The sequence below is a fragment of the Lichenostomus cassidix genome, chromosome 1 (assembly GCF_008360975.1).
Source record: "Lichenostomus cassidix isolate B80296 chromosome 1, HeHo_3.0, whole genome shotgun sequence".
Taxonomy (NCBI): Eukaryota; Metazoa; Chordata; class Aves; order Passeriformes; family Meliphagidae; genus Lichenostomus; species Lichenostomus cassidix.
Genome location: NC_139479.1, coordinates 85199308 through 85221874, shown reverse-complemented (window position 1 = coordinate 85221874; position 22567 = coordinate 85199308). Strand labels below are relative to the sequence as shown.

Sequence of the window (22567 nt, the reverse complement as noted above, 5' to 3'; positions counted from 1 at the left end):
CCATCACGACTCAAGCCACCACTGGGCCACTACATCTAATAGCCGAGAAATTCTGATGCAGGGCTGCTCTTTCACAGCCCCAGGCATTGTCTATCCTCCAGTGATGGCATTCAGACTCTCTGTTGCCCAAACTGTGGATTTCAGGGGTTGCACCATACAATTTGTAAGCCCCAGTCTCCTGCCTGTTGGCATTACTCAAACCTTGGTGCTGCCTCATCCTACCTGCATCCGGGGGTGCCGGAGCTGACCTTGGCCCTGAACGCTTGGAAAACTGAGAGAAGGCAGTGTTCAGGAACAGAACTCATGCCTGTACTGCAGCCCTGCAGAGGTCAGGGCTGGAAACAAGGTTGTGCTCTGAGGGTAACTCCGGGGTGATCCCCAAGAAAGCAAAGCAAAGACAAGGAATTTTAGCCAGGGGGGTTGCGAAGCAGCAGGAAGAGGGACTCTGTGTGTGTGTGCACAGCGTCTCGACACCTCCCCCCTCCTTTTCCCCTGTTAAGGGGGGTCTGCCAGCTCAGGAGTGGCACTGTCTAGCGCAAGTCCTGCCTCCTGCCTCCTTCCTCCTCCTCCTTCTCCTCCTCCTCCCAGATGTTCCCTTGTGTGCAGCCATCTGTTGAGTTCCCTCCTCCCTCCTCCTGCTGGGAAGGGGGCAGCCAGCTTGCCCGGCCAGCTGCACGCCTTGGACGAGGAGGAGGAGGGAGAAGGAAGAGAGAAGAAGGGGACAGCCGGCCCCAAGCCCCGCTGCTGCCGGCTCCCGGCGGCGCCCGATCCCGCCGTGGGAACCGGCGCTGCGCGGCCGCCCCGCCGTGGGAACCGGCCCGGCGCTGGGAAGGGACCCCGGCCCCGGTGAGTCCCTCCCTCTGTCCCCACCCCCTCCCTGACCCCGCATCCCCTCCCTGACCCCCATCCCTTCCTTGCGCCCACCATCCCCTCGCTGGCCCCAACATGCCCTCTCTGCATCCCCCCCACCCCTTCCCCGGGTGTGCAGAACTGTGGGGCTCATTTTTGGGGAGGGGGGAAGCTGTGCCGGGATGGGCTGAGCCCTCCCTGCCGCCTCCCCGGGGATGCGCAGGGCTATCCCCGGGAGTGCCTGCCGGGGAGTCCTGACGAACCTCCGAGTGCGGAAACTTTTCTTGGTGTGATGAGTTTTTCCTCCCGCGGGGGCTCAGCGGCCGAGTGTGCAGGGTAGGGGGAAAGACAGAGGTCTCCAGTGGAGGTAAACTACTTTTCCCTCACCTCTCTTTTTTCCAGAGGGGGAACTTTAGAGATGCAGTGGGTGCGTACGAGCCCCCAGCCCGGCTCCCCTCCCGGGATGAAGCGTCTCCAGCTGGAATCCCTTCTCTACTCCTTCCCCCAGTGGAATGGTGGTTTGTAGAGTGCTCGGGATTGCCACGGCTGCAGAGTAATCCGAGCAGCAGCTGGAGGCTCCGCACCGCCTCCCGTGCCCGGCTTCGGGGCTTTGATTTCACACAGGGCTCCCTGTCTCCCCTCCTCTCCCTCCTCCTCCTCTCCGAGCCCTCCCCCCTGCTCTCGCAGCGAAGAGAAGCTTTTTGGTGGGTTTCTGGTGCTGGGAGGCTCGCAGGGTTTTGCGGCTTACTCAAGGTAAGGGGAGAAAGGAGAAGGGAAGGAAAGGAAGGCTTAGAGGAGTCAGCTGGACGGGGTGAAGAAGCTGGAAGGTGCAGAGGAGGGGTCCTTTTCCCCCGGGTTACATTGATAAAGGCATGGCAAAATCTCCCTGCCTGGGAATTTCCCATCTGTAAGTGGATTAAACCGAAGGGGAAGGTGTGTTTGGGAAGGGGGGAGAGGAAGCGGAGCAAGCTTTATTCATTTTTTCATTGGGGGAAAAAAATAGGAAGAAAGAAAGAATGAAAGAAGCTGCTGGGTGTGACTTCTGAAGCAGGAGGTCAGAAAGCCCGGGGTTCCCCTGACGGAGCACACACCCTGTAAAGTTTTAAGCAGCTCCCAGGAAACTTGTTATTAATGCTGCAGTCATTAAAAGGCGCAGCCCACGGCAGATTTATTAGCTCAGTAAACCACAACACGTGCCAAGCTCTCTGGAAACAAAAGGGTCTGTCAACTTTACTCCTCTTGCCTGGGATTTGGGAAGGCTGGGAGGAGAGCTGCGAGGAGGGAGCTGGTGGCGAGGACGGAGCTGGTGGCTTGTGTCGTGGGGAAGTGGCATCTCCTCCGTTAACCGACGCTCGCCACCACGGTTCGCGAGTGCAATTCCGCGGCAGCGAAGACATTGGAGCACGGCTGCGAGGAAAGCACAGCGATCCCTGCTGAGCTCACGGTGCTCGTCGCGGCAGCGGGACGAGCAGCCCCCGGGCTCCCGAACGGAAAGCTTTCCCCGTGTGCCTGCCATGAAAAATCAGCTGCCGTTCGCCTGAATAACAGCATTCACTGAAGTTACAGTAGGAAACTTGTCTGGGTGGACACTGTGCCATTGCTCTGCGGAGAGCAGCCGGTGCCGATCGCCGGCGTTGCGCTGAAATATCGCATTGATTGCCGCTCCAGAGCTCGGCTGGCAGCGCCGAGTTATTGCAGCGGTGAGGAGCAGGGCGAACACCGGCAGGAGAGGCGCCGGGGAAAGGCAGGGTTAGACCAGCTCGCCCATCTCTCCGGGAATAAGGAGCACGCTGGATGTGTTAAACGCTGAAAGGACCGGAGGAAGCTGGCACGTCCCTGGGAGGATTTGCAGGCTAAACTTGGCTGGGGGCTCGCTGTCGGCAGCCAGGCGCTCGCAGGCAAAGCGGGTCAGTGTGTGCCATCGCCCCGGTGGAGAGCGGGGCATGGCTCTTGTCCTATCGTGACCCCAGGGAGTGTCCCGGCGTCTGTCCCGCACAGGCCGTGGGAGGTGCTTGCCCACACGCGGGTTATAAAGGGCCCGAGGAGGACCTGCCGTGGGTTATAAAGGGCCCGAGGAGGACCTGCCGCTTTGCTCCTCCCGGGGCGGTGGGTGCGCGGCGTGAGCGCCGCTTGACGCCGGGCCGGGCTGGGCCGGGCTGGGCTGGGCGGGAGGCTGGCTGGCTGGCTGGCTGGCTGGCAGCGCTCCGGCGGATTTTCCCTTGCGGCATCCTGGAGCAGGGCAGACGTTGCTGGTTTGTGAATGAATTTGAGCAGCTGCTGTCAGAGGCGGTGGGGAGCAATAACAAAATGCCTGGAGGGAACGAGGACGTGACAGACATCCCGGGGGACGTTAATTTCTGATGACAGGCTGGACTGGCAGGAAAGGCTGCAGGGTTGCGGTGAGGGTCTCCTGCACCCCTGTTCTTTACAACTAAGCGTAAGGAATAAACCAGCATTGAATGGGTGAGAGGAAATTGGGAGAAAAGGAAAAAAACATGCAGAAGTTTTTAGGATTTTTTGTGGATTTTTATTTATTTATTTTTTTACATAGGAAAAAGCATCCTGAACTCCCCCAGACACACAGTGAGCAGCAGTGTGTGCCACCCCCGTGCAAGACAGAGCTGGGAATAAAAGGTGAGCCACCATCTTCCGGAGGTTTAGAGTTTTCCCTCCATCCCTGACTGCTTTTTTTTAATCTTCTTTCAGTCTCTCCTCCTTCCTCCTCCTCCTTCTCCTCTCTTGTTAGCTGGTTGGTGGGGAGAAGCAGAGGCTGGAGGGTGGGCTGAGACAAGGCATCCTTGTCCAGCAGCCCTCCTGACCCCTGGCACCCCCGGGCTCTGCACGGTAGCTGCAGTGCTGGCCGCCTTGGCAGGCTATCAAAGAAACTTCCGAACACCGAGATGTTGAGGGCTGGGAAGTGATAAAGGCTGGCTTGAGCAAGCTGTTTCTTGTCTTAAAACTTGGCACCTGGGCCTATCGAGGCAAATGTATGAACGGCTCAGCCATTCATTAAAAGGAAATCTTGAGATTTTAATTTTTATCACAATTTTTTTTTTTTTTTAAATTTCCTGGGAGTTTCCATCCTATTCATGGTGTGCAGCAGGGGGGAAGGAAATATGTGCTCTGGGAATCGCCCCAGCCTCCCCATCTGCTTGCAGACACTGCAAAAGATTAAACCATCCTGGCTGCCTTAGCATGGGACATTCCTGAGTTGCATTAACCAGGCTGGAAATCTCCTGTCAGAGCAGCAGCAAACTGGAAAAAAGCACTTTATCTCCACCATAGTTGACAGAGGGCCATGTGCTGTGTGTAATGTCTGAGAGCCAGCGTCTGTGGGGTTGCTTTTCCTTCCTCTTTCTCCCTTCCTGATTCTTTTTTGCAGTCTGTGTCTCTGTATGCTGGGTCCTCTCCTTCCCCCTGATTCTTGCCAGCAGCTCAAACCTAGGGTGGGGAGAGAAATCACACAATGGTTTGGGTTCAGCCTTAAAGATCATCCAGATTTTACACCCTGGCCGTGGGTAGGGACACTTGCTACTAGACAAGCTTATTCAAACCCCCATGCAACCTGGCCTTGAACACTTGCATGGGAACTATTTTTTCAAGATTTTTTTTTTTTTTTTTAACTTTGAATAAGATAACCCTCCTCAGGATAAATTGAGACTCAAAGGCAAAGTCCTGTTGTGACAGAAGGGTCAAACCAGATGTGATTCCTCTATCCCATCATGCCTGAGGTAACACATGTGCATGCAGTTTGTGTCACTTGTCTCCAAGTGGGGCAGGACATGTCTCTGACCCTAAAATTTCCCATTTTCCTCCCATCATTGAGAATGAGATGTCTGTAGCAGTCAGCTTTGACAGCAGGATGGTAGAGATCCTTTCTCCAAAGGCCTTTAATCCCACTGCAAAAGTTCAGTTCACATACGAACTGCATCTATCTAGGACCAAAGCATTGCAAGCTCTTGCAAGAGATCTCCAGCTCAAAGAATTATAGGATCATAGGGTAACTGAACCTGGCCTGTGTCATCCATCCTCTTCCCTCTCCCTGGCCTGGCTGCCTGTTTCACAGAGGGCAAAGCAGGGTTGCTGTCCCTAGAGTGTCCAGGAGGGCAGGAACTAGACATGGTGCACAAGGACAGTGGTAGCATTTGGCTGGACCTGTTATTGCAGTGGCAGTGTGCTGGGGGCTTCTGTGCAGGGTGAGGCCAGGCCATCTTGGCTTGTGCTCCCTTCCCAGTTAAACTGATGGGATTCAAACCTGGGGATGGTACCCCCATCCCCACACAGGAGTGAACACCTGTCAGACCTAGTGCTAGTCATCCTTAGTGTCAGGAGGGAAACTGAGGCACTTAAATGGGGACTCATGGCAGCATCAGTGGTAAGAAATGGGTCCTGCTGGGGAAATGGCTCTCCTAACCCACTTCAGATGATCTTTCTCCAAATTCCTTACCAGCCAAGAGGGACTGGAGGATCCCAGGCCAAGGAGAGGAGGAAAAGAGCTCAGGAGGTACCACACACCATGGGGGCAATGAAGCATCATGTGTGGTGGGAATTGTAGTAGGGATGATGCACTGCTGGTAAACCCTTTGTCAGCTTTACCTAGACCTCCTTCCCCTCCCCAAATCCCTCATTCCCAAAGCTTGTAGGAGACCCACAGGGTGTAATAAAGGCCTCATGTGCTTTGCTGGGGTGGGGGCAGCTCTTGAAGCTCCAGCTGATGCTCTACCGAGCAGTTTCACTGCCATTCATTGTTTGCAGCATCACGATGCAAGAATTATTGGAGAAGGGGGGTGAAGAAAGGCCATGAGGGGAATGAGATGGGAGCTTCCAGCTGTGCTGTTTGCAACAATAATGGCCAGGATTGTATTTATTATCTCCTCAGTGGAGGGTCTGCAGCTGCACGCTGAGAGCCACAGACGGCAAAGGGGCCTGGAGATTATTGTGCATGGAAAAAAAACCAAACAAACAACCACAAAAATAAATAAAAAGCCCACAAAGAATCCCTGGGCCAGCTGGAGCAGTGCCAAGGGGCACCCAGCTTAACTCCCAGTCTCGTCACTTTGCCCTTCATTACTGAAGTCAGCAGCCCTGCAGGGCTGTTAGGAGAAGGGAGATTGGCAGCTGCTGCCTTTCAGAGAGCTAAAGCTGCATGGGGTCCTCTTAAAATCCTTCTGCCTTCTGGAGGTGTTGCCCAGCCAGGTCAAATTTCTTTTCCCTCTGCTTTCTCATTATTTTTTCTGGTGCTGGCTGCACCATGACCAAGACATGCTGTTGGAGGCAGCACTTGGACCTGATCTGCAGCCACCTCTGTTGTAATGGATTCAATTATCTAAGAGGACTTTTCCAACCTTAGTGATTCTATGATTCAGAGAGAAAGAGCCAGAAAGCCATTAGAGATACAGAATGATGGGTCTGTGATGAGCTGTTTGCTCTTGGTGTGATGTGTCTCCCTAGGAAGGGCAGAGGCATCAGCCTGGGATGTATCACCTTCTCCTCCCTCCTCTCTCTCATTTCCTTCCCCCTGCCTAGCTCATCTTCTCCAGGGGAGCCCATCCATGTCTGTGCATGCAGCATTGTCTTCCTGCAGCTCCAGCCAGCCCTCCAGGGTGACTGGAAGCAATCCAGGTCAGGGATGTGGGGTACATCTGTAGTCATCATGCCTTCACCTCATTGACCAGAGAGCTGCTGGTGGGTCCTTGCAACCTGCCCTTCCCTGGCACGGAACATAGTACATGCCTTCCCAGGGACACACATGGCACGTGGCATTTCCCAGCTGAGCATAGTGATGTGGCTGATCATCTCTTTTAACAGCTAAAAGCAAGAAGTATTCATCATGGCTAGGAGGTTTCCTCTCCCCGTGCTGCACCTCTAATGCTCCTTGCTGGCATATGGTGTTCATCCTGGAGTGCATTCCTCTGGAATTATATCATGTCTCTGGGAGCTGGAGTGCAGCAAAAAGTATCATCGTGGCAGCACAGGAACCGGCTGGGGTTGGCTGTCAGGTGTGCGTCGCCAAGGGCTGAGGCTCTAGGAGAAGCTTGCTCGGATCATTTTCACTTTCAATAATTGACTAGTTAAGAAAGAGGGAGGGTTTAATCCTCCCAAGGTTGCTGCTGTGATTTGGGTAAAGCCTGGGTCCTCGCAGGCTCCCTTTGTGCCTCACAGTGAGTTCTTGGACATTAGATGTGATCGAGCAGGGGGATCTGTTGGTAGCTTCAGCAGATCTTTCTACAGCAAAATGCTCTAGGACTGGCATAAAACTCAGCATAAACCTCTCCTTTGGCTATGAAGTTCCATGTGAAGGGCTGGTCTGTTCCCGAGTTTGTGCCAAAATAACAGAGACCTCCCATTCTGGGACATGTCGTTATGATAAAAATTCTGTTCAGGCTGAGTTTGAGACGGTTAAGAAAATATTTGTGTTCCTGGCTGAGATGGAGTCTCTGTTATACTCAGTGAGTGCCAGGATAGTGAGACCTCCTGCTTTTGGAAATGCTCACAGTTAAAAAGCAGAGCAGGGAGGACGAGAAATAGGAGTTGTTAGGGGTAAAAGAATTCAGGGTTGCTGTCATGCCAGAAGTGACTCTAGAGCAGGAGAAAATCCTGAGCTCTTGCATCCCTTGCAGGCACCTTGTTTGACTGATCAGTGCATCTCAGGCTGCTGGGAACCAGTTGTGGCTGCCAAAGCTCCCAGTTTGGGCAGTCCTGCAGCTGGTATAGCCAGGAGGCAATGGTGGGGCTGGGATGCTCCCATCCTGTCTGCTCCCAGAAAGCCCTGTGAATCCCTCCAGGTGCTGCACCATTCCAAGGCCTGCCTTCCCCTGCCCCCAGCCACTCAGGAGGCCTGGCAAACAATTTCCTTTTGGGAATGCCCCCTCTGGGCACAAGCACAGCTTGACTGGAGACTGGAGAGCAAAATTGCTTTCAAAAGCCACAGGAGACTAATTCCTCCACCTGGAAATAAATGGCTATTAAGCTGACAGCTCTCTGGGCTGAGCAGAGAAGAGGGAATTTTGTGTAAATCTCGATGCTATGGTGATTTAATTCATAATTTTCCTTTGCTGGACGTGGCACCAATATTTTCCCACTTGAGGCCAAATTCCCTGGAGTTGGGCTGCTCTTCCCTCACAAAATGTATCTTTTCAAGGCACACAGCTCTCAGTGTGGCAGAATTTCATCCATGGATGTAAATAAGCTGGAAGTTACTGTATGGCAAACCTGCCTGCACACGTTTTCCTTTTGTCAGATCCCAAAATACACCACCCTGCACCTTGATTTCCTCCTACAGGGGGAATGAGGGATGCCAGAGGGGGAAGATTGCACAAGTGGAATAAACTACTAGCTATTTGAGCACTAGGATGATAAATTATCCATGGCCTCTTGCAAAGCAGATGGGAATTGTGACATTAAAAGTTGTAACAAATCTTATTTTAATAGATCTTTCCATTTCTTTGTCAAAGAAAGAATTTGGTTTTTGCATTAAAAAAAACCAGAGCAGAGACTCTCAGCTGAGCAAGGGTGTCAGTTTCTTCTCCCAAGTGACAAGCAATAGGACAAGAGGAAACAGCCCCAAGTTGCACCAGGGAATGTTTAGATTGCAAATTAGGGAAAATTTCTTCACCAAAAGGGTTGTCAAGCATTAGAACAAGCTGCCCAGGGAAGTGATCAATTCACCATCCCTGGAGATATTTAAGAGATGCGCAGATGTGGCACTTGGGGACATGGTTTAGTGGTGTGTTTGGCAGTGCCGGGTTAACAGCTGGATTCAAAGATCTTAGCGGTCTTTCCCAACCTAAATGATTCTATGTTTGAAAACGGACCCATAGTGTGGAGCTGTAGGGTGGATCTGCTCCGTGGTCTTGCCAGGCAAAATAATTGAAGCATAAAGGAATTCATAGCGAAATACTTTCTTTTTTCTTTCACATTTCTTGCATTTCATGCTGATTTTTCCCAGGGAGCAGGAGCATGGAGCAAAAAGCATTCAGGCACCTGCAGGATGCAGTAAAAAAGCTGCCACTTTTTAGCTCCTGTTCAAGCCCTTGGTGTCTCTTTACATTGGGCCATAAGGGCTAAAGTCACCATCCCAGTGGCTGAGTGTCTATGTTTGCATGCACTGGTGAGTGAAATAGGGCTGCAAATCCCTGTCTTTATATCCTATTGGAAAATTGGGGATGGCTCTGCTGTTCTAAGCAGCTTTGCAGTTCCCACAGATAAAACCATCAGTGTGAAGGGTGATAACTTATCCCCCAAAAGGGACTTGTGCAATGTCTCCTGATGGAGGCCTCCATGAAATCAGGTGCAATTTGGAATAGCCAGGGGACTGATTCTCATCCTGCTGTTACTGACACCTAGAGCAACTGCACAGAACTCTCTCAAACCCATCTAACAAATGCAGGATCAAACACAAAAAACAGATACTTTTTGGGTTCCCATTAGCTCTCCTCTCCCTGAACCAAGAAGCGTCAAACTCTGAGTATAAAACCACGACTGTTTGCAAAGTGTCTCCCAAACCAGCAAACAACTAAAAGTAACAAGTGGGTCAGAAAATGCTGTTCCCGTTTACACCAAAATTTTTTTGTGAGGTTTAAAAATATTTATTGAGAGCTCTTGGTGACATTTGCGTGGAGAACCCTTCTGCAGGAAGGGGCAGCTTGAAGCACGCAAAGCAAAAGCCTGAATGACCTTTACTTTCAATAGATTCACAGAAAAAAACCAACAACAAAAAAAGAGTAACCTTGTCAGCAGCAGCCTCTTTATTATGGGAGGGGTGTGTGTGTGCAGTAAGGGTTTCATGGTCTCTGGCTGTGGCTGGTTTGAGCTAGTTTTGCTGCCTGCTCAAATTGGCATATGGGATCTGGAGACCCGACCGCGATTGCATCTGTGGCGTCATTTGGGCTCAGCCTGCGAGAATCCACGCTGCAAAAGTGTAGCTGCTGCTGGTGCTGCACTTTAGTCGGTAATTATTCTAATTTTACAGAATAATTAAGGGGTGGAGAAGGGGAGGAAAGGTCTCTTATGCAATTTTGTTGTCAAGAAGCAACTCTGGAGCATTCTGGTGCTCTGGAGCTGCTGTCGCAGCTGCCACTCAGCCTCCAAGATATTTAACGAGAGAAAGAGTCAACTCTCTCCCTCTCTTCCTTTTTTTTTCCTCCCCTTCAGTCTGGAGGATTTATGGCCTCTATCATAACCTATGCACTTGTTTCACTTTCCAATAACATTTTGTTTCACTTTCCAATAACATTCCTTTTACCCTGACCCCAATTAGTGCTGGCAGCCAAGTGGGCCTGGTGAGCTTTGCTGTAAAGACTTTGTTTATTTCTTCACTTGGCTGATACAAGAGACAGAAAACAATCCCAGAATTTTCCTCCTGAAATTTCCTCCTGAAATGTTGTTGCTAATCCAACTCTTCTGTCCTTTGCTGGAACAACAATGGAGAGAGGGACATCTCCAGGGATGTGTCTTGTCTTAGGTTGGTTTCATCCACTTCTGGAGCAATTTCTTTCTCTTCACCCCACTGTAGAGACAACCTGGTGGTTTGGGGGTTTTTTTGCACTTCTTACTCATGTACCTCAAGTTTCATTGGGTGAATTTAGGTCTTAAGCCCCAACCCCAGCTGCATTTCAGCCAATGCTTTGTTCAGGGACATGTTCAGAGAGGCTGAGGGAATGAAGAATGAAGAATGAGGCAGCTGTTTCCTGACTCCATCAAACAGCAAACTTTAAAACGCCTCCCCTTGTATTATTTCTTTAATTAGTCATTGATTTTTTGCTATGGGGAATTCCAGCTTGGTGGTTGCCAGGGCAACTGGAGGTAGCCTAGGTAGCATCCTCTTAATATCCGCATTCCTGAAGAGGGGGACTAGTCCCCAAGCAATGGGCTTTCATCCAGGAAGGGATGTGTCAGCTGATCTCCCTAATGACAAAGTCTTTAAGGGAGAAAAGAAGGAAAAAATCAAGTGCATAAGAAGTATGAATTTGCAACAACACTATAACAAAGATTTCTTCTCTCTCACCTCACTCCCTGACCGTCAGCTAAGACCTGGGATTCCTCTGCAGTCTGGTTTTAATGTTGGGGGTTTTTTTTGGCTGGGAAATCTCAGTGTGAGTTTTCTGTGTGAGTTCTGCCACAGAGCATTGCAGTGGATGAGCATAGCAGGGAGAAGGCATAAAGATATCTGCAGGCTAAAGGAGAGATGTGGGATGTGAGGAGAAGGCTTGGCACCCTGCTAGGAGCTTGGTCCAACACTGGCTCCATTAACCACCACTGGGTATCCTTGGGGTTGTCTCAGAATATTTGCCCTGCAGAAAGGATGAGCAAGATATAAAGACCTGCAGTCCCGACAGGCACTTGAAACATGGGGGACAGTGTTGCACCCCCAGGAGCTCCTATTGCAATCAGCAGGTATAACAAGCCCCTAGAGTTGCCAGATGGCCAAAACTTATCACTGGGATCTCTCCACACCTCAACAGCCATAGAAATGGACATGGCTGAACCAGCTCCAGGGTGTGCTGCTTTCTCCCAGTGACTTTCCCCTCACTATCCCACGTGATGGTGCCAGTGGTATCTTGTCCAAGGTGTTTTCCCAGGTGAATATCCCTGGTGCTGCAAGAGGGTAACTCCTCTTCCTTTTACAAGAGGATACCTTGGCTTCCTGCCTTTATCAACAAAGCAGCTCGTGGGCAGCAATCCAAAGGCTTTTTGGTGCAGTTTCAAATGCACACTGTACACAGAACTGTAAATGCCTGTGGCGTGTTTCTTTCCCCATTTCAAAGAGTGCTATTGATTGCTCCACACAATGATAAAACATGTCTGTACCTGACTGAGCTCTTTGCTGATTACTCAGCAATGCAGGAGTCTTTCTTGGACTGGAAGATGACCAATAACTTTATTTCTCCTGTCTTTTATCAGAGCGATTAACCAAGTGGCATGTTAGCCTATGATGCTTCGTGCTGCTCCATAAGGGAATTTTTAACTGGCACTAATGGATTGTATCCCATCTGCAAAGCAATTGCAGAGCCAGTAAGGGAGAATTTGTGGCAGTGCTGTGAGGAGGGAAGAGGCAATAGATGCTGTGCAAATACTCCAGCTGAGCTTTGTATACTGCATTTCAGCTGTGTAATGTTTTGTGTTTGCTGCTGGCTGAAGTGATGGATGCTGCAGTGGGAGTCACTGTATCTGCCCACTTCTGGCAATCATTTTTGAGACTGATCAGGAAGGGAATTCCTATGTCCAAAGGGTTTGAGCAGCTGCATATCAAAGCCCAGCACTGGTTTTCATTCTCTTCTCAATTCATAGAATCATAGATTAGTTTGGGTTGGAAGGGACCCTTTAAAAGCCATCCAGTTCAACTCCCCACAATAATCAGGAACATCTTCAACTACATCAGGCTGCTCAGAGCCCCATCCAACCTGGACTCGAATGTTTCCAGGGATGAGGCATCTACCACTCATCTTTGGCTAACCTATGCCAGTGTTTTCCACCCTCATCATAAGAAACTTCTTCCTTACATCTAGTCTGAATCACCCCTATTTTACTTTAAAACCATTACCCCTTCCCTTATCACTATAGGCCCTATTAAAATGTTTGTTCCCAGCTAAATTAGGGCTTTGGATATTGTCCTCTTTCTTCTATTCAGAGCCCATGAAGGCTTTAGCAGTGGTCAGAAAGTAACATTTCATGCTGGTGTATGGTATGATCCAGCTCTCACCAGAGCTAAAACAATGTTATGTGGAACTGATCTGTACTTTTGGAGGAGAAGTTGGGAGGTGCTTTCTCCCACATTGGGAGGTGTTGAGACATCAAGTGGAGATAGCCACAGGTTGGAATCTGGGAGAAGAAATACCAGTAGACTGGGCTGGCACCAATGTAGTTCTTCCCTGTATGTGAGACATTTAACATTTGAGGGTTTGCAGTTTTAGTTTACAAGGTGCTCCCCACTGCTGTAACTTCCCCTGGTAATAAAACATTTCAGTGCAATCCAAATGCAGCTTCATGAAAAAATAAAAAGAGCAGGATTTATTGTAGGGGGGACTGTAGAAGGGAGCAAGCTATGTCTGTCTGCAAAGAACCAGAGGGGATCAGCCCTGATGCCATTAGGAATGGGATATCTGGAAATGTGTCTGCAGAAAAGAGCCTTAGCCCCTGTGTCTTCTCTGCACACATATGTGTTTTCTCAAGAAACAGTTGAGATGGGCTGAGACTAGGGCTCACCTTACCAATTTTCTGTTGTTTCTATAGGATAATGGACTCCAGAGGGTTACAAGTCGGCCTTTAGCAATGGTTTAGTTGCAGGCAGTTTGGCCAGAGTCCCAATGTCTGCTCTTTGTTTGTAGGAGGTCTGGGAGACACTGCCATACAACTCATATCAGTGATGAGGACAGTATTTTTGCAACATTTTCCCCCATTGCACTTCTTCTGCACGTTGGCAAGTAGTCTTCAGTCAGTCTCCTGGGAATGAGAGCAGAGCCAAGAAGACTATGCTGAAAAGAGAGAGAAACTGACACCAAGGGGTGGTGAGGGGTGAGGAAGTGTGAATTTCTAGGAAATGGTCTTGGGAAGGTGCAAGGGCTGTGAGGAAAGAATCTCAGCCAGATCAAAGGGTGTGTGGGAAAGACGATACTGCAAGGAAGTTAATGAAGTGCTTTTAAACAGTGGTGGGAAAGATGAGAATAGAGACCAGGGAGGCTGAGGTGGGGAGGGGAACATTCATTTAAAGGGGATTTTTTTTTTTACTTTTTTCTTGTTAAGTGAGCAGTTGAGTGTCTGTTTAGGGCCAGCAGTGTAGCCAAGGATCAGTGCTGATGGATCTGCTTTTCTGGCTTGGTGAGATTTTTTGTTTCCAGCCTTCTGGAGACCTTGTTTGTAAGGCACGAGGAGTCATCACCCATGACTGCAACAGGAACCAGTGAGGACAGTCCTTGCTGCCTCTGCTGACCTACAGGATGCTGCCATGCTCCTATTTAACCTCTCCAGAGAGCCAGAGCTAAAGCTTCTTTTGGCTGTCTCTTGAAATCATGCAGCTGCTGTTGCCCAGAGTTGTGTGGATGAGTTGTTAGGATGTGATCTGAAGAGGTTCAGCAAAGCTGGGGATGCAGATCAGCTTTCTGCCTCTCTTGTGTGAGATGACAGAAGAACAGAAATGTCTTAGATGGAGAAGGGTCAAAACCAAAGGGGTGGAGAGAAATCCCTGCTTGCTAGCATTGTTAATCAGAGAGAATACTTAATGTAATTAGCAGAGGCTCCCCAAAGACTCTAAATATGAAAATTTTCTCTCTCCATTGTGCAGGCTGCTGGGCCCACCACAGCAAAGGCTGGGTTAGACTGAGCAGCCCTTGGTTCCTTTGCTCTGGTAGGAGCTGCCACCAGGACAGGGAGGGCTGTTTTTAGCCACCTGATACAAAGCCATGATCTTACGTACCTAGAAACTTCTAAATTTGCATCTGAAGTCTAAGCAGGGTAGATGTGATGACCATTTGGGCAGTAAGGAGCTGGCCTTTTTAGCTGTTCATCCCAGATGTTGTTTTGAGGATGCTGTCACCTGTAGGAAATTTGAATGGAACTTTGTTTTCTCCTCTCCCATTAAGGCCTTTGGTCACCTAAGGCTCCCACAGCCTAAATGATTTCTCCAACCTGTCAATGCAGGGTCTTGAAGTCAGTGCTCCCAGATCTCACAGGGATGCCCTGACATGAAGGACCTGTGTGTGCTGAAGTTTGCCAGGCTGTAAAATGACAGGGTTTGAGCTGTCATTTAGCTCCTTCCATGGTCCAGTCAAGAGCATGTATGTTTGGTAGATCATGCTTTAAGGCAACCTACTCTTCTTAGAGCTCATTTCCAGTTTTGTTTTAACTTGGTTATATCTGTAAAGACTGCTGACCCAATTTATTTTCTCCATTAAGCTCCCACTGGGGTCCATAACATGAGGCACAAAGTCTTCGGGATATCCATGCTATTTAAGGGTATGCTTAACCTTTCTCTTTGTGAAGAGAAAGGACAAAACTGTGTAAGTCAAACAGTTACATATCCTTTATAAAGTAATTTGTACAGCAATTAAATCTGTTTTTCTGTTGTCTTGTTTTCCAGGAGAACAATGCATTTCCTGGCCTGGTTCAATTTGCTGCTTCTCCTTCCTTGTTTCGGTACCACCAAAACCTGCTTCCCTGGCTGCCACTGTGAAGTGGAAACCTTTGGTCTCTTTGACAGCTTTAGCTTGACCAAGGTGGACTGCAGTGGAATAGGCTCACACATAGTTCCTGTCCCAATCCCTCTGGATACCTCCTACCTGGATCTATCATCAAACAAACTGGAAACAATAAATGAATCGATGCTTACTGGCCCTGGATACACCACCCTGGTGAGTCTCGACCTGAGCTACAACAAAATTACCAAGATTTCCTCCACAACATTCTCCAGGCTTCGGTACTTGGAGTCCTTGGATCTGAGTCATAACTCTCTGGAAGTCCTTCCGGAGGACTGTTTCTCCAGTTCTCCTCTCAGTGACATAGATTTGAGCAATAACAAGCTTTTGGATATATCTATGGACGTTTTTGCTTCAAAAGGACAAGGCAAATCCCTGAATGTGGATCTATCCAATAATATGCTCAGCACAATTACAAGGCACCGTGAAAAGAGTGTTCCCAACATCCAGAACTTAAATCTTTCTGGAAACAGGCTAAGGTTTGTACCAAACCTTCAAGGCATTCCTCTCCGATATTTAAATCTTGATGGGAACCCTCTGGTTAAGGTTGAGAAAGGAGACTTCATGGGGCTGAAAGAGTTGATCCATTTATCCCTCAGTGGCCTGCATGGCTTTAGAGAGTTATCTCCTCATAGCTTCAAGGAACTCCAAGCCCTCCAGGTTCTGGATTTATCCAACAATCCCAACTTGAAGTCACTGACTGCTGAAGTTATCTTTGGTCTGAACTCCCTACAAGAGCTCAACCTCTCTGGGACAGGTGTGTCATCCTTGCCAAAGACTGCGCTGAAATACCTGCCTTCCATCAAAAGCATCACCTTAGGGAAGGACATACAGTGTCTTAAGACCATCAAAGAAGGACAGTACCACCGACAAATTGGGCTGACCAAAAAAGAAGTCCTCAGCTGCTATGACAGCCATGGATCCGTAGCAGCAGCACCTTATGTTTTGTGATGAAAGCTGAGGAGAAGGGGTGGGGCAGGGAGGGTGGGGGGACATGGGATTTGTATAGGTGTCGGACTGAGATGGCTTGCAGTGTGCCTTTTGTAAAACTGTCAATAATTTATATATTTGTATTTGCCAATAGTTGATTGTTTGTGGATTTTATAAACTCTCAAATCTCGGCCCGCGTTATCTGCAGGCTCCAGATTTTATCCGGTGCATTGAGGTCCTCACTCATCCCATTGGCTCAAGAGCAGTGATGCTGGATGATGGGGGTACAAGTTGCTCTGCAGGTCCCAGGGCAGAACAGTCAGTCTGGAGCAAGTCCTTCATGCCTCAGACACATTTGTAGGAGCAAAGCTACATCTCTCCAGAGCACACACCAAAATGTACCAACTCCGTAGGTGCTTGCTTACAAACCCATGCATCATCCTTCTTTTAATTATTACACCCCAAAATGTGCCTTCTGGATGTTGCCTTCATTAGCAGCACCCTGTTTTCTGTCATGCACTTTCAGTCTTGAAGAAATATTTCCAGACAAACCTGAATACAGGGTGCTCCTAATGTGCTGGGTTTTACATGTTATTTTCATAGGTGTGCAATGAACGCTGAGTCAAGAAAAGTTCCCACTAGTTTCTCCTTGTTCTCCCACCCTGATCCTTTTCATGTCTAATTAACTTGGGTCCAGCTTTGGCAACCCCCTGTCTTTTTAACCTCAGTGAGCCATTGGTCAGAGATGATGTGCAGCAGAGGAAGGGAAGGCAAGGGGTCTGCTAACAGCCACATCTCATCCAGGAATTAACCTTCAGTGAAGGAGGTTGCAAAGGGAAGAAATCATGTAGCCCAGCTCAGGAAAAAAAATAAATAAAAGAATCTCTCCTCCTTTCTGGGGAAGCTTGGAAGGAAACTTTGACAGGAATTCTTTCTTGATGACCTTATCAAACCAAGATGCAGACCTAGAGGATATGAGAGTAAGTTGTTTCCAGGCTGACATTCCACATCTGAACACAACATCTGCGACTCATCTGGGCATATGTGAGGCAACTTCCAGTGCCAAAACACTCTTGAGAATGTGCCAAGGGAAGAATTAGCACTGATGCCTGTGGCTCTGGAGCACTTTGCTTATCAGAGAAAAGATCTTTGGGTTTTTTTCCAGAGTTGTGGCTTTTCTTTCTCTCACATAGCTCCTTGGTTGCCAGCTGAAATCTGATAAAAAGCCTGGTCCTCAAAGGTTTACTCTTTTTTTTTTTTTCCCCTCTTTTGCTGAAATCCTGGCAAAGAAAAGGGGAACTCTTCTGGACCCTCTTTTTCCCCAGTCTAGGAGGAAGTGGGAGAAGGCAGCACAGCATGACTCAGTGCCATGTGTGAGGCCTTAGACTTGCTTCTAGGAGCAGTGGAGGTGTCTGCAGAGGTCTGGTCCACATCTGGCACACTGTGTCCTGGGGGATGGGATGTTGTGGATGGGAGTTCTGCTCGAGCTGATCTGCAGTTTGGTCTCAGAACCCAGCCTTGCATCAGGGCCACCTTCAATGCTTGATTTAGGGAGATCCATGTAAAGGTGATGCAGATATAAACTCATCTCACAGCTGTCCTTGGGAGTGTCGGGAGAAGCTCAGGTTTTTTCCTCAACCCCCAAAAGCCTTTGAAAGTGGAAACCCTGTTGCTCAAACCCACTGACTCCATAAAAGTCACAGTCAACACCTAACTTTGGAAAGTGAAATTTGGTACCAAAATACTCCCACATTTCCATCTATCTCCATTTCAATAATTTTTGGGGGGACCTTAAGATGGGATTTTTACCCTTTCCTTCAGTTTTTGGACTTTTTCCCTTCTACTGAGCCTTTGCAATGTTTGACCAGCCTTCACAATCACAGGAAACATGTCGATTTTCTTAAAAAGGTAGTGAGGCTGCCTGTGGGCAGAGATTTAGAGGGGAACAGGAACAAACTGCACTGCAAGACAGGAGCAGTTTGTGAGGAAAAATGTGGGCGTTTTGGTGGATCTTGCCTTTTTAAGAGAATTATTTTCTGCTGGCAGAAAATGTATTTTTTTTTAAAAAAAGTTGTTTAATTTTTTAAGCCTGTACATAGATGAAACATTAGGGTTATCACCTACTGTCAAAGCTACTGTCTTTGCAGCACTGTGGTAAATTTAAAACCCAACGTGACAATCCAATTGAAGACTGCAAGATTTCCTCGTGTAATCTCATGCTAGCTGCTAGCTAAACTAGTCTTAGCAAAAGCTGGCAAATACTGTTGCTGTGTTAGTTTGTTTTTTTTTAAAGAACCTCTGCAGCATTGTAAGGCTTTGTGATTACTCACAATATAATAAAGTGATTTGGAGGAGAATAAACCCAGATCCCCCAGATTTATTGCTTTAGAGCTGAGCGGGTGGCAGCTGTCGCCGAGCCTGAAGCGCGACACAGCTTCTCTCCTTGCTCTGCTGATCCCCACCGCCCTCATGGGTGTTGTGTCTCCAAACTGGGGGCAGGAGTTGTCCCATGGTGCTTGGCTCACTGTGCTCTTAAGGGGCAGAAAGGCTTGAGAGCTTCACTGGTTGACTTGAAGGAAATTAGGGACAAATAGCAGTGAAGCGGCACAGAGTGTGGTGCGAATTCCCTGCTCTAGGACCTGCTCCAAAGCTTGTGGAGATCTCTTCATGGACTTGATCAATCTGGTACACAGTCTGCTAGCATTGAAAGGCTGGATTTGCAGCAGTGGGGTGGATGTGGTGGAAGACCACAAGACCCTGGAAGTGTTCCAAAAAAGTGGATGTGGTGCTTAGGGACATGGCTTAATGGTGGACTTGGCAGTGCAGGGTTAAGGGTTGAACTTGATGATCTTAGAGGTCTTTTCCATCCCTAAGGATTCTATGATTGTACAGGTGTGGAAGGGAGCAAAGGGGTACAGAAAGCGATGCCACAGCAAAAAAAGCTGAACACTGCCAGACTGCAGAGATTTTGGGAGTGAGACACATGTAATCCAGTCTTTGTTCCATCCTCTGAGGAGTTGTGGCCATTGCACCTAAAGAAAAAATAGAAACCTCTCCAGAGGGGTCTTCCTGCTCTCTCTTAAATAGGAAATTTAATTTTAAGCACTTCTTGGTGCTGTGTCTAAAAATGGTGCAATCAGAGACCCACTGAGGAAACTACCTCTGGGAAGCTTCAGTGTCACTGTTCCTCCCAAGCCTGAAGGAACAACTGCATCTTTCATCCATCCATCCAGGCAGGCAGAGTTGCAGGCTGCCCCGAAGAGGCTGTTGGTCCTTTACCTGTTTCCCCAAACTGCTCTGTCCTTCAGGATGGCATACAAAGTAATCAGACAATAGCCTGGGGTGTGAGATCACCAGAGAAGGCCAAATCCTTCTCACAGACTATCATGGACTGTAGGGGAAAAGCCACCACCAGCCATTAGAGATGACTGCTCCTCTGGTGTGCAGCGTAAGGCTGTGACCATGAGGATACACCACCACACTCCTTTGGGATGGAATCTCTTCTGCCCTGAGGTGTGGGCTCAATCAGAGCGGTGGAAAATGTCCTCCTCTCCTGGGAATGGACACTGTCCTGGGAACCATGGGTCTGAATCTGTGTTCTCCCAGTTCCTTATGGATGGCCCACATATGTGATGCCCCAGCACTGTGTTAGACATTGTCCCTCCCAGTGCTCCTTTGCCCCCTTGCCTTAACATCTTATTTTGCTACTGGTTTTCATTCATTATTTAATTAATGACTTAATTTTTTATTTCAACGATTGTTAATTAAAAAATTGTGTCAATTATTATTTCTTATTTAAATAGCCTTTCCAAAGTCCTTTGAATGGGAAGAAACATGCAAGCCTCTACCAGCAACATGAGCCCACATATTGCCCTTGTCCATCCCCTCTCCACCAATGGGGCACAAACACCTGAAACAGCACTGATGTCCCCACAGAGGAGGAAGGGCACGTGGTGGCTTCAGGCTTGGATAAGTCAAGGAGGTCCTCATTCAAGCTTCCTGTCAGCTTGATAACACAGTGTGGTGTACACCTGGTGTCAGGCATCAACAGCCACCCATGCCAGGAAAGTCATCCATGCCAGGAAAGCCAGCCATGCCAGGAAAGCCAGCCAGGCTGGTTAGCTGCAAGCTTTCGCTGTCTCCAGAACCAGCTCAGCTTTGTGGCCGGATATGTTTGCCCTGGCAAGCAAGATGGGCGTTTTAATGAGAGGGTCAACATTTTTAGAAGCAGGAAAACCTCAGCAGAAGCTCGGCAATAAGGCTAGGCTGGATTAGGAAGGGGGAAGTGACTGAGCTGGCATTTGCTTGCTGTGTTCAGCCTGCTGGAGAGTTATCAGCATCTCACCCCTCCTTTCTAGCACATGGGAAAAGACAGTGTGGGTCACTTCCTCCCATCTGCCTTGTGCCAGGGCAGCACAGGACAGAAATTCTTCTCTTTATTAGAAAACATGCACCTCTCAGTACCCAAAAACTCTCATTTTCTTCTCATCAGTCTGCTGGAGCCATTTCTCTTGGCTGTCAGCTGTCAGCCCACAGAAGTCCCTTGCTGACTGATTATGTGACTGACTTCATAACAGCAGTAGTGCTGTCCCTTTTAAAAATAGCTGCTCCTCTGTACATTTTCTATTTTGCAGAAGGTTTTTATTTCCAGCACGTTTGTTTCACACAACCCTGGCTTGGTCAGGCAGGAAAGCACGGATGCACTCTTGCCATGCCAGAAAATAATGCTGCATGGCTGGGCATAATCCTTCTGCCTGCCCTGGGATCTTCCTCCTAGGAAAGTTTTGGGGCAGCAAAACCCTCTGACCCATGCATGTTTATAAAGTATTATTCCTGCTTCTTTCCCCCGGGATTTCCTCTTCTTCCCCTTTTTGAGTGGACCTGGGAACCTGATTAAAAGGTGGAAAATTGGAGCTGAAACTAGGCCATCAGATAAATCCTTTCCTGTAATAAGCAGGGAGTTGGAGTACTGGCCCTTAATCACAGCCTTTGTCTCCCAGCATTTGTATGCCTGTGTGCACCCATCCTCAGCGCCAAAACAAACCCACCCCCTCCTGCCCCATCCCCACCCCTGCACTCACCGCCTTTCAGTAATGGGATTAAAATAAAAGTGGTTCATGCTGCCACAGAGGAGCAACCTGGAGAAAGCAGCAGCTCGCTGTGCATCCCTCGAAAAAACCCTGCCAAGTGCAAGGGGGTTTGGGCAGGGGAATGTGCTGCCACCCTGCCCAGCTCCACCCATTCCAGCAGCCCAGCCTCTACTCTAGGTGTTCCACACAAGGGTTAATCAGCCTGAAAAAAATCCTGGTAACTTTCCCACCGCCGCGGTGATGTCCTTTAACCCCCGCTGCTGCCCGTCTGGACCTCCGCGCCACATGCTCCCCTCCCTCCTCCTCCTCGTTAGCAGTAGATGTGTGGCGGCACTTGCTGATAATTGACTGGGGCCGTGCTGGGAATTTGAACCTACATTTCAAAGAGATTGTTAACCTCCTTTCCCAGCTCTTTGAACGGCTTTGCTTTATTGTAGGTTAAAGGAAACACATGGCTGCTTCCTCCCAGAGCCTCTTTTGATGGGAGCGTGGAACATCAGAGCTGGTGGATTTTTACCAGCAATGGTGTTGGTAGCATGGTGCTGCTAAGTGGCATGTGATGAGGCATTTTGGGGCAATCAAGCTGCCCTTGGATTCAGAGGGGATTAAACACAAAGAAATGGTCCAGAGGTGGGCAAGGCTCTGGCAGAAGTATGTGACATCAATGTCCTGAAATGACGTGGGGGTGTTTCAGTTAATGGAGGACCTAGAAAGGGCTACAGGTCATGGGTTGCTCACCCACAAACCAGGTTAGGGTTGCTCACCCACAAACTAGGTTCAAGCCCTCTACCATGTTGGACTTTCTCCATGGGCTTGGACACACGAATGACAATTTTTCCAAGGTGTATTTGCATGGGTGGTGTAAGTCACCCTGTGACTGCAGGGCAGTAGAAAAAGGTTGTTCTAACTTTCCTCTGCGTTACACAAAAACCAGGATTTGTGCAGCCTTTCAATGTATCAAAAAAAGATCAAAGACCATCAATTTTCAGACAGATCAGTGGGCTAAACCATCCCATCAGGCCATGCAGTCATTAAATAAAATGCACAGCTAGAAGAGGATAGTTCCCCACAAAATGAAGACTCTAAGTCCCTCTTCCCTAAAGTACCTGGGCTCTGTGAAGTCCCTCCTTCAAACTCTCCGCATCTTTTGGTTCAAAACAGGTGTAACAAAGGCTCCCAAGTACCTCTGAGCATCTTGCCCACTTATAACCTAAAACTTGGCCCTGGTTGGTCTGTTGTGAGCATAAATAAATGTATGTAGGACTGTGAGGTGTTGGACTAGTTAGACAATGGACTCAAAGACAAGCTCTGCATCACCAGACCCGTCACCTGCAGTGGAACATCTCCATTGACCATGGGGATCATCCTCAGGCCTATGGTAATTCTCAGACCTGTTAATCTGCTGTCTCTGTCAAAGGTCAGAAAATCCTGAAGAGGGTGAAGCTTTTCCTGTGAGATTCACTGAGGAAAACAGCTTCCAGTTTGGTCCTTACCTGCAGTCTCCTCTGC

The 22567-nt window shown here is 48.7% G+C and overlaps 1 protein-coding gene across 8 annotated transcripts; it reads left to right on the top strand.

Annotated features, from left to right (window-relative positions):
- The first annotated feature begins 1477 nt into the window (after nucleotides 1-1477).
- On the top strand, nucleotides 1478-18329 carry TSKU (tsukushi, small leucine rich proteoglycan). 8 transcript variants are annotated; one of them, XM_085066905.1, is made up of 3 exons: nucleotides 1478-1602; nucleotides 3401-3483; nucleotides 14924-18329. In XM_085066905.1, exon 3 carries the CDS (start codon nucleotides 14931-14933, stop codon nucleotides 15987-15989), a length of 1059 nt encoding a protein of 352 aa, XP_084923031.1. In that variant the 5' UTR covers nucleotides 1478-1602; nucleotides 3401-3483; nucleotides 14924-14930; the 3' UTR covers nucleotides 15990-18329. The 8 variants fall into 8 exon arrangements, with proteins under 8 accessions (XP_084923031.1, XP_084923063.1, XP_084923045.1 ...); XM_085066937.1 differs by lacking the exon at nucleotides 1478-1602 and adding an exon at nucleotides 1680-2549; XM_085066919.1 differs by lacking the exon at nucleotides 1478-1602 and adding an exon at nucleotides 2560-2756.
- Nucleotides 18330-22567: the final 4238 nt, after the last annotated feature.

Excerpts from the sequence above, each read along its gene's own strand:
- TSKU (XM_085066905.1), top strand. The coding sequence starts at position 14,931 with ATGCATTTCCTGGCCTGGTTCAATTTGCTGCTTCTCCTTCCTTGTTTC.